The sequence below is a fragment of the Crocodylus siamensis genome, chromosome 8, assembly GCF_052110815.1.
Source record: "Crocodylus siamensis isolate JL-2025a chromosome 8, ASM5211081v1, whole genome shotgun sequence".
NCBI lineage: Eukaryota > Metazoa > Chordata > Crocodylia > Crocodylidae > Crocodylus > Crocodylus siamensis.
In genome coordinates this window covers 55063334-55074816 of record NC_143402.1, presented here as the reverse complement: position 1 = coordinate 55074816, position 11483 = coordinate 55063334, and the positions used below count along the sequence as shown (strand labels likewise).

Sequence of the window (11483 nt, the reverse complement as noted above, 5' to 3'; positions counted from 1 at the left end):
TCTTACCATTAAGAGACTATGTTGTAATTGTACAGGAGGTTTAAGTCTGCATACATTATACAAAATAATAGAAGAGGATTTCACATAGTGGGTCCTTTAGCATAAAAGCCATCTGTTGACTTCAATTTCTCTAGGAAGTAGTCAGGAGCATTCTCTACATCAGGGGTAGGCAAAGACTAACCCACAGGCCAGATCAGGCCTGCGATGGACTCCATTTCCCAGCAGCCCCTGCATGCACCACTCCAGCTGGTCTCGACAGACACCCCAGGGGCGGCAGGGCAACAAGCATGGTGAACAGGGGTGTGCAGGCAGATCACAGCTCTGACCTGGCCCTGCACTATCACCACCACAAAATCCTGGCCCTGGAGCAGTTCCCTGCCCACCTGCACGCCCTGCCAGTGCTGCTTGGGTTGGTCCCCATGGAGACACAGGGGCCACAGGGCCAGGATGGCTCTGCTCTGTCTAGGCCCCTCCATCCCCTCTTCATGGAGATCAGCTGGAAGAGCACAGGCAAGGGCTGCTGGGAAATGGAGACTTGCCACTGGCCAGATCCACCATTTTGCCCACCCGTTCTATGTGGATGTAAATCTGCTATTGTTCAAATGAGTTCTTGTACACAAGGAAGACACTTGGATATAAGAACTTGAAACAGACTGACCAGGATGAACAGATAATTCACAACAACCTAGAATGAGCAGCTGTCTCTCAGAAGTATTACAGCCCAACAGAAACTCATTTTAAATTGAACACAAGAAGCAATGACACAGAGCATACCCCCTGCTAGCACTAAACACCTTTCAGATTTTAAAACGTTAAAGTCCTCTCCTAACCTCATCTAGCTACCTGCACCAAATTCCCAAACAACAATCCAGAACCAGATTAAAATATCACCTCTAAAAAAAATAAAATAAAATAAAGACTGACTTGATCTTAAACTTAAAATCAAGCGAGGCATGTGCAGAATGATAATATTGCTAGAAAAATTGACATACGTTAGCAAGCTCCCACAAGTGAAAATATTAAGGAACATGCTTTGCTTATCTTCAGTATAAGAAGGTTTATTTTCAAGTGTATCAAACAAGAGTACTTCATGAGATGCTGCATTAGTGAATGCACCAGTCAGACTATTGAGGATACTTTGCTTCTCAAGCCTGGGCACAAATGCTTCACTTAAAAAATAAACAGACAATAAAAGGGAAAGTGTATCTGTACCAACTGGTTGTTGACCCATTCCTAACACCAGCCAAAGTTCAAAGACAAAGCAAGAACAAGGCTGAGAAAGAAGAGGCAGCCATTCAGATGGACAGAAGTATTTTAGAGCGGCATTTTCCTTGGGAACAGACGCTAGCCTAGCTATTACCGAACCTCTTCAGCTTGAGCTCTACACTCACCTGTCTCCACCTGAGCCATAGTGTCCTCCTTGCATCGTGTCCGTTTCTAGATGAGACACCATATCTACGTGCTGGTTAATTTTTGCTAGATCGGCATTGGTGCCAGTGGAAGCGTTAGGGTTCATGTCAGTGTCTGAATTAGGCATTTCCCAAGAGTTTGAACTGGCCATACCATACCCATAATTGCCAGAGTTATCCTGACTGTATCCATATCCATAACTATATCCTTCGTAACCTGAAATAGGAGAAGAGACATTTAAATTTCCAAAGAAGTGACTCAGCTAACATTTATTCAACTTTAGGAGCTCCAAAACTCTCTCTGCCCACAGAATATGTAGATATATTTTGAAATGCATCTGTTTTTAGTTTAAAAGTCACCTGGCCAAGGGTATTTTTGTGGTTTGTTTTTAAGAGTGTGGGTGCCCCAAAGCCTTGTGGCCAATATCACACAAACCCAGAACTACAGTAATATTCCATCATCCTCCTTTGCCAAAATGTATGTCATTAAACCTGCAATGCCCATTCTCATTCCTCCTGGTCAAGAATGGGCTGTAGCATGACATGCAGAACCCTCCACCAATCACCATCCATTCAGTGGATAAAGCATCATGAAAGAATAAGGTCCAGCTATCTTCTGAAATTACAGCTACCACTGCTGTAAATAATTAGGTGTGTATGTGAAGTGTGAGTTGGGAGAGAAGGGGGTACAGGGTGGGGTCTTCAAGACAGAACTAGTGGAGAGGCAAACCCATACATCATTCTGACAGGAGCGGCCAGGAGCCATCCATATGAAGTCAGAAGAATTTCACAGTTCTGTACTCTCTAGCTCACTTCATAGACTTCAGAGTTTTTTCCACCTGTATTATATGGTGCTGTCTACAGTTTATTCTTCTAGAGACATGCAGGACTTCCCAAGATCATAAACCCTTATTAATTTTATGACAAGTACTGTACGTTCACATAGCTCATTGTCTCATGGCAATTCTGCTCCTTCTCTGGCCCAAATGTAAAGGACAGAAATGGGTCTGTTGTGTCAGTCTTGAGTGGCAGAGGAAGCTACTCCCCACTAAGACAGCAGATAAAAGTAAAAAAACCAATGAAACAGTAGACAGGTCCCATGCCATTTCCCCTTTCCGACTTATGTACCGACTTTTGCAGCCATTAGAACAGTTTTAAGAATTTGTATCACTTTATAGTGTGGCCCACAAGGCAGGCCAGAAAGACATAAAAGCTTGGAGGCCTTAAGTTCTATGAAGGGCAGAAGAGAGCACCAGAACACTTGGGATTTTTTCAGAAACATCCCAGGAGGGTTGGAATCAATACAAACTGTGAGAGTAGATAAAAGCAGATAACAATACATGCGTAGGGTGCACTGTGTTTGAATAAGTTTATTAATCAGTAAATTGTAAATGTGCCTGGCACCAAACATGACTGATCATAAGGAAAACATGTAGAACAATACAACCAAAACTGGGTAAAATAGACAAAGAGGCTAATTATAAAGTTCAATAACCAACAAGTAATAGGCCATGATGTAGGCTTATATAAGCACTTTTAATGTAATAAAACAAGTAAAACAGAAATGCACATGGGATTTGTGTTTAACTCTGCACTATCCGTGCTGCTGACCAGTCTGATCACCTGGCTGATGGCATGAATAAAGTTTATACTCGCTGAATAGGAGCTTCCTGCTTATACAACCATGTTGCAGGACCTAACAGGCCCTTGGGATAATATATGGAAGACCTTTTTCAGGAGACTAACTGGATTTTGCAAGTGAAAACATCTGAATTCCAGCAGGACAGGTCATTTGAAAGTCCTTAGTCTAGGATACCATTTCTCAACCTGTGGGTTGCAAGAATATATGACAGAATTGGGAACAAACTTTAAAAATGGATCAACGAACTTTAAAAATGGATTCTCCTTTAAAGGAGAAAAGTGTGGGAAACCGTAGCTTTTCTCCTGCAGTTCCAGCCTGTAGGGGACTGCTTGGGGCCTTTTCATGTCCCACACACCCACTCTGTTCCCTACACACTGTGGGGCTGGGGCCTGGGAACAACAGGTTGGGAGTAAAGGGCACTGGATCAGGGTGGGTCACCAATGTTTAGAAATGGGTCCTGGTACAAAAGAAGGTTGAGAACCACTGGTCTAGGAGACACGGCATTTGGCTAACTTCTGGACATCTGAATTCTACCCTTGGCTCTGCCTGCATCCTGGTGCATCATTCTCGCCTTTCATCTGTCCCGTCAGCTTGGACTAAGATTCTCAGAAGAGAAAGTAATCACTACTTACCTGTTTTATACCTCTCTCTGAGGCAAGACTGTTAGGCAGATAAAACTGTGCTAGCAAGTACCCTGCAGTATCTTGCAAAAAAGACTGCTGGTTGAAAATGGAAAGAGTGATTAAATCTTTCAACTAGCTCTGAACACAAACAGGTCATAATATCCTTGAACGATTGGAGAAGGGACCATTTTGTGTTTTGTGCACTGACCAGAACCAGCATTTGACTTGCTTGCAGTCATAGTAATATAAATGTTTTGTTAATTTTGCCTTGCTAGTCAGTCTTTGGTTTGGTATGCCAATGAAAACATGCAGATGAGCAAGGTTCTACTGTGTAGTCAGGCACAGCTCTCCAGCCTGACCAAGATCAGCTCAGTTTCTGGGAAAAAACAAGGATTTGCAAACAAGCCTGTTTTAAGTTTCTCCCTAAAGGCCAGGGCCACTGCTATTCTAGAGATACTGTAAGCAGGTTCTGGCTAAAAGTCACTGGACTAGCACAACAGACTAGAAATTCAGTACTGTAACAGTAAGAAAGCAGCTTCTCTGACAATCCTCAGTGCCACTTCACGGAGGACGGATTTCAGATAGAAGGACTGAGGAAGCTGGTTCTGTGCATGTTCTGATGACCTGAATAATCAGGACAGAACCAACATACCCAGTGTGAGGCACAACAGAAAGCCTCATCTGACAGCGACCTAAGCAAATACAACTCAGACATAGGGAACAGATTTCACTTGTGGAAATGTGTCATGCTTAATCATTTTTCTACTACCTTCATTTATCAATGACCCATGCTTATGATTATTCAGATTTCCCTATATTTACCTCTGTTTGTCCCAGAATTCCAGTCTCCATAACCTAAAAAGAAACAAAAGAGTGGTCAGAACCCAAGTTTACACAGGAATTCCACCAGCTGTAGCTAAAGCTCAAGAAGAATCCTCAAGTCTGAACATCCCCAGCATCACAGCAGCCCATCTAGCTGTCTCACACCAGACACCCGTACGCTGAGAGGCCAGAGCTTGACCAACCCAGATCAATGACAAGTAAAAGGCACATACTGGATAGCACCATCTTGCCTCACAAATTTTAAATTCCAGCTTAACTGCCTGGCTCTTGAGACTACAGAGATAGCTTTCTACTTGTGAACGGGCACTGCCTGCCTTTCTGAGCTACAGGAAGATCACTGTTGGAAACTGGAGATACTACTTGTCTGTGGTTCAAGTCATAGGCCAGCACATGATGCCACTGTAGACTGGAAGCGAAGCGGCTGTCCACACCAGTAACTAGCTCTGAGCATGGCAGTCAAGCCTGAGAGCTGGGATGTGCTCTCCATAGCTTGTCTGCAATATAAAGTTACCCATTATTGATTGGTACAGTCACACTGATGCTAAACCTGCCTCAACTCCAACTGTAATCAGGGACAAGCCATGATGTTCATTTTAAACATGGTTTCTGAGACTATGCAAAAGCCAGAATGGTCTTTGATACACATATAACTGGTCCCTCTTCAACTATCACTTTTAAACTGAAACCAAATTTTTATTGTCCATAGCATTGGTTCGTAACCTTTTTAGACATAAGATTCCCTCGGAAACTGCCAGTTCTTAGCTTTCATTCAAATTTGTGACTATGGAAAACAATAGTTTTTCTGTTGCAAATAACGCAGAAAGCACACACAAAAAAGTGTTTGACACCATGGATACCACTTTGAAAGCTCTGGATTTATTTTGTGAATCATGGTAGGCGTTCATACACCTAAAAGTGCCAGCATTGCACCTTAAAGGAACTTGTAGTACCCTGGATGAGATAGGGCAAGCAGTTTATTTTTGTTCATATAAATCTAGATAAATGCATAAATACAATCATACCCACTGGAAGAACAGGCTTATGTAATAGAGGATTGTTGTCTCAATTCTTTTATGTGTGGGGGAGCACTGTCTCAAGATTCCTGCCAGGACAAAGATAAGGATGTTTTTCTTCACTCAGCTTGTAAATGTTTACATGCATTTTAAACCAGCTCCCATCACAGATACACAAGCTAACACACTAAACTCTAAGCCATGCTCCTTGTACAAGCCAAACATTTAACTAAGATCTGCGACCAAAGAACTACCTAATTGTAGATAGTGCTTACAACAATCAACAGTGAAATCAACCAGGAGATTGTACAGGAAAATAGTATAAAAGGAAACAAATGGATATGCAAATACTACAGGAAGGAACAGAAATAAGAATCGTTAATTGAAGTTACAACAGGGCAGAACTCTAAACATACCAAAAGGTCCACCAAGAATTACAGGTTTGTATAACCTCAGTTAGTGATTTTCAATCAGGGTGCTATGGCACCCTGGTGGGTCTTGAGATCCTTTCAAGGGTGCCAAACAGGCAGCACTGTTAGGTGTGCAAACAGGATTCACAAGATAAATCTAGAGATTTCAAATAGGAATTTATACTGTTAATGCACTGTTGTGGTTTTTCCAAGTTTTCTGCAACAGTTAAATTGCTCTATTATTTTCCATCATCAAAAATGAGTGAAAATTAAGAGCTAGCATTTTCCAAGGGGCACCTCAAGTCTACCAAGGTGTGCCTCAAGTCTAAAAAGGCTCAGAACCACTGACCTCCGTTCTGTAAAGCAAGGACATAGGTCAGGCCCCAGTTAACTCCACCAGCTGGTATGTGCATGGATCTGAATCAATGGTGAACATGAGGAACTCCATTTTGTATCAGCAGGACTGCCTGGTCTTTCTGGAATTCCTGATACACTTTGGTGCTCCAGTATAGACTACAGCTATATCCCTCCCTCTCAAAAGCACTGAGGCTCTGACTGTCTTTTTCAAGTGGCTGGCAATTTCAGGCACTGAATTCCTATGTGCACTCTGCTCTGAAGGGAAAAAGCCAGTTAGGGCTTTTTTTTAACTGGAATTTGGACCCTCATTTTACAGGGATGCTTACCCCAGAAACACTCTCCAAATGAGTCATTAGAAACAGTTCCACATTATTATGTCCCTCCCTCCCTCGCCCCCACCAAAAAAGTAATCCTATAATGCATGCTAACACGGATCTACATCACTGACAGCATACTGAACAGGCACAGAACAGAGCCCAAAATTCAAATGCCATGAGGGACCTGAGCCTTTAAAAGAAGGGGTAGGGGGGCTTTAAAGTTAGCTTTCTGAGTTCTGGACATTCAAAGTCATGTAATTTTAGGTCAAGTCACAAATCCATGATTAACAGAGTCATTTACTAGAAGCTTGTCAAATGAAGATTAATTTGGCCTCACTATCTGAAATCTCATAGGCTGTTGCAGTCAAGAAATACATTATGAAAAGCTTTACCTATCAGCATGAACTGCATTCCTAATTCAAGGATAGAGGCATACCTTAAGGTAAAAGTGATGTAACCCACTGTATTTCTATTTGGAAGTTCCAAAGCTGCATCACAGAAACAAATGCATATTGTACTTTTCAACACACAGCATCTCAAAGCTCTTTATAAACCTCCTGAACAGCCCCCTTTAACTTTCATCCAACAATAACCCCGCAACTTAGCCATACGTCTGCTATGACTCCAGATCCCAGAGTTCTTCCTGCCTGGGACAACACAAAGTGTTAGCAGATGGCTTTGCTTAAACAGTTTCTTTGGCAGGTGACAGGGGTAGGCATATTTGGCATGGGAAAGGGATGGCAAGTTGTAGGAAGCCTTGAAATGGAAGGAAACAGGAGTCTGACATACAAGAAATTTAAGGGGAGGGTGCAGAGGAATGGAAGATGCTTGACCTGGAAAAGCAACAAAGTCCATGCCCCTCTAGTTCCATGACTCTCAAGCAGGGTGCTGTGAGATCCATTTAAGGATGACACGTAACATTTGCACCGTTAGTTGTACCAACAACTATACACGATCCATGAGATCAACCCAGAGCTTTCAAACAGGAATCCATGGGGTCGCAGAAAGATGACAACAGGTCAGAATGTCCAAATTCTCTGCAACAGAAGACTCGCTATAGTATTTTTCCAGAGTCAGAAAAAACAACAAAAGCCAAAAGCCAGCGTTTTCCTTGAGGCCGGGGGAGGGGATCTTGAATGTAAAGAATTTGAAAACCACTGCCTTAGTGACATATGACTAGAGCCTGGTTACATGGTCAGCACACAAGAACTGAATCATTTCATGTTTACAAGTGTCAGAAAAAAAATACTGTTTAAAACACGTTGATATACAACTTTCCCACAAGGCATTCAATAAACTTAATAACTCCAGCAATCTGCCTCAAAACCTTAACAGACAGAAACAGATTTTCAATTAAAGCTTTCCACTCTGTAAAAACCAGGTAATCCCCAGATAGTAGCTTCATAACCCATAGGCCTAGAATGATGTGACAGGCCTAGCACAGAAGTAACAGCCAATTCTGGGGGCACAAAGGGAACCAAGTGGCCAGGCAAATCCAGGTGTGGATTCAGCTAAGAGGGAAACTTTTGCCCTGAACGCCAGTGTACACCTCCAGAAACTGATGTAAGAGGTGTCAGGCGAAGCAAGACTTAAAGCCCTAACTCCATTAGTTTGCCTAAAGCCTATCCACTGTATTTTAAATCAGAATAAGACTACTTCCATCCCAGAAGATAAGTTTTTCCAGCAGCATTATCACCTCTGAGATCTGCTGGGTTAGTGACCTGACGTTGCTAATGCAATGGTTTCCTTTATGTTAATTCGGGACGTACTAGCAAAGTGGTTATTGCGTTTCATAAAAAGGGGCTCAAGCCTCAGTTAAGACTAGGAGTCGGCAACCTCTTGCCACCATAGGCTGGTGCTGCCACTGGCTGCAGATCCCTGCCTCCTCTCCCCGCAGTGCTCAAGCCATTTGCATTAACCCTTGATGTGAATCCCCAGCCCCTCTGCAGCAAAGGTAAGCACAGGCATGAGCAGCAGGGAGAGCAGCAGAAGGGGTGGCACAGCTGAGAGCTGCCCACCGTCTCTGCAGTGCCCCCATCTCCACCACCCACAAAGCCCTGCCAGCCCAAGCCAGATCCACATCCAGCCCACAGGCTGTCTGTAGGTGCTTGCTGAAGGCCAACCCTGTCACTCCAGTTGGAAGGTCAAAGGTAGCCAGGTGGGATGCTAACACACCAGTGCTGGTCACAGAAAGGAGCATACTTTATCCCCACTAGCCTGACGGGGGCCAGTGGGCTCTGGGACACCTCTGTCCTTGATAGTAGGTTAATTACTTTAAAAAGCGTGAAAGCATAACCCAGCAATGAGGGCCCACTAACTCTTCCCCTTCTTAGCATGGCAGCCGTCTCCCAACACTGCAACAAGAGGTACAAACTCTGGGCGCCCAGCCCTCAGCCCCAGGACTGCACACAGACCAGCACAGGCTGTTATCTGAAGGGGGTGGGAGCAGCAGGGACTGCCACCCTCTCACATGCAAGGCCCCAGGAGGGACAGGTGGAGACAGGCATGACTGGGCCACATCCTGTGTCACTCTGCAAAGAGCTTCTCTCCCGAGGAGGCAGCAGGGTCAGTTTGTACCTTAGAGATGGGTTAAATCATTGCGCCGAGAAGGTGCAAGTCTCCCCTGCCCTCCGCCGGCCTTCGGGCTCAAGCAGCAGCCTCCCTCTCCTGGCCAGGCCGAGCTGGCCCCTGCTGGGCCGCGAACCTGATGACACTGACTGGCTCCTGGGACCCGGTTCCCCCCTGGCGCGCTCGTCCGAGCCGCTCCCGCGGCCGGTGCCCCTGCTCGGACCCGGGCGACGGGCTCTCGCCGGGCCCTGCCCACGGGCCGACCGCGCTCTCGTGCCTACAGCGCGGCCCCCGAGGGAAATCGGGGAACAGGAGGATCCAGGGCCCAGGCCTCCGCCCCGGACAGAGCCCTTGGGGGAAGCAGCGGCAGAGCCGCGCTGCCTGCGGGCACGGCCGGAACGGCCCCGTCGGGCGCGGGCACAGTCAAGCCCGGGGCTGCGGGGGCGCTGCCCTCAGGCCTGGGGGAGCGCGGGCAGCCGCCATCTTGGGCCCCTCACCGCCACCGCCACCCTCACCCTCACCTGAGTAGCTCATGATGGCGGCACCGCACCCACACCCTCTCCCCACCACGACCTCCTGCACCAGACGCTAACGGCGTCGCACCAGCCCCGCCTCCCAACCGCATTGGCCGCCAGGGCACGCCCCCTCTTGCTCGCCATTGGTGGCTGGGCCAGCTCGCCCCGCCCTCCCGAGTCCTCTGCCCTCGACCCCCGGGGATGAGACTTCTGCAGGTGTTCGTGCTTTGTTGGAGGAGAGCGGCCGTCAATCAAGGCCGCTCTGGCTTTCCATAGGAAGCGGCGTCCATCCGTCTAAAGTTCCCCCCCCCCATGCCAATGGCGGAACGGGATGTCAATAAGACCAGGTTTGATGTCTATTGGTTGAAATAAGGATCGCTAACCTCAATCCTGGAGACAGGAGAGGCTATTGGCCGATGAGTCTGTCAATTATGTAGTGGGTGTCGCCAGCACTCTCTTGCCTTCTGATTGGTCAAAAGGGACTAGGTGGTTCCCAACGGCTTGGCGGAACCATCGGCGTCAACGCCGTACTTACCTACGGCAGTGCAGCAGGGCCATAGTTGAAAAGCCGCTGGTGTAGGCGCCCCTGGAGGCAGGAGGAGGCGGGTCCGCTGCCCCACCCTGCTGGCTCGCCATTGGCTGCGGGTCCGGCTGCCGAGATCCCAGGCTCGGCCCCGACCCCAGCTCCCCGGGGGTCACCATAGCAACGGCGCAGCCGTAAAGCGAACCCGTGTTCGAGGGGCTCCTGCGCGCCAGATCGTCATGGCAACGCCCAGGCGTCGTCAACCTCTCGATTCGAGGACGAGCCCCCGGCACTCAGGAGGGAGCTACAGGGGGCAGGCTGCAGTCGGGGTTGTGCTGCTAGTACTCCTCTCTGGCTAGGGGGCCAGGCAAAGTGAGGCAAGGCAAGGCGCTGCTAGAGCATCCCTGGCCCCGTGCGGGTGGCAGTAGAGACAGCAGCGTTGGGGACACACCTAGGGCAGGGGAGCTCAGGCACCGGCCTGCGGAGCCCCGTGGTCCAACTGTTAGAAATATTATTAGAAACGCATAATGAATAGAGTGTTGTTAGAACTGCACAGTTTGCATCTCGAACCTGATAAGAAGCAACACCACCAAGGATATTCCTCCCCCCCTTTTGGCCAATTTGCTAGTTTTTCTTATACTAAATCACTCTCTACCCCACACTCCCCCTGACAATTCACATACAGATTACAGAAGCTGGAATTCAACTGACTGTGTCCTTGAAAGGGGGCGGGATTTCAACTCTTGGTGACCTAGAGAGCTTTCTGAGCGTGCGCAATTAGCTGATGCATATATGCCTATCCGCCCCGCATGCTTAAGTAGTTAATTATAATACACATGTGACGGATGAAGTGACATAATCACATATATGTTTGTATGAACCAGAAATGAGCTGTAAGAGTTCCTGTTTTTGCACACGTGCCCAGGAGAGATAGTATATAGTGCCTGCTGCGGGTTTCCTCGGCGGCGGAGCAATCTGAGATTTTCTATCTCTGCTCTGACCCTATTTGCAAATACACCTTTTGTGCTGCTAATAGTGTGTGCCTGAGAATTATTATTATTTGCGAGCCTCCAAAAGAAACAAACCGCAATTTTTGCATCATAACCATGAGGCTACCCACAGGTCTGGAAGCCTCCTCCTGCCCCTGGGTCAGAGACAGGCAGTAGGGGACAACAGGGCCAGATCCTGCCTGGCAGCGCTGGGGCTGGGCAGTTGGCCTGATCCCACACAGGTTGGTATGTGGGACCAGGACCCAATTCAGCA

At 47.1% G+C, this 11483-nt stretch overlaps 1 protein-coding gene across 3 annotated transcripts in view; it reads right to left on the bottom strand.

Annotated features, from left to right (window-relative positions):
• AKAP8L (A-kinase anchoring protein 8 like) overlaps window positions 1-9817 on the bottom strand; it is a 21975-nt gene extending 12158 nt beyond the window's left edge. The window contains exons 1-3 of one of the 3 annotated variants that reach the window (XM_090060342.1): window positions 9704-9817; window positions 4497-4529; window positions 1569-1626 (exon numbers count right to left, since the gene is read on the bottom strand). In XM_090060342.1, coding sequence (XP_089916468.1) covers window positions 1569-1626; window positions 4497-4529; window positions 9704-9716 — 104 coding nt within the window. In that variant the 5' untranslated portion in view covers window positions 9717-9817. Of the gene's footprint in view, window positions 1-1391; window positions 1627-4496; window positions 4530-9191; window positions 9663-9703 lie in introns of those variants that run through there. The other 2 variants (XM_090060340.1, XM_090060341.1) reach the window with 2 other exon arrangements.
• Window positions 9818-11483: the final 1666 nt, after the last annotated feature.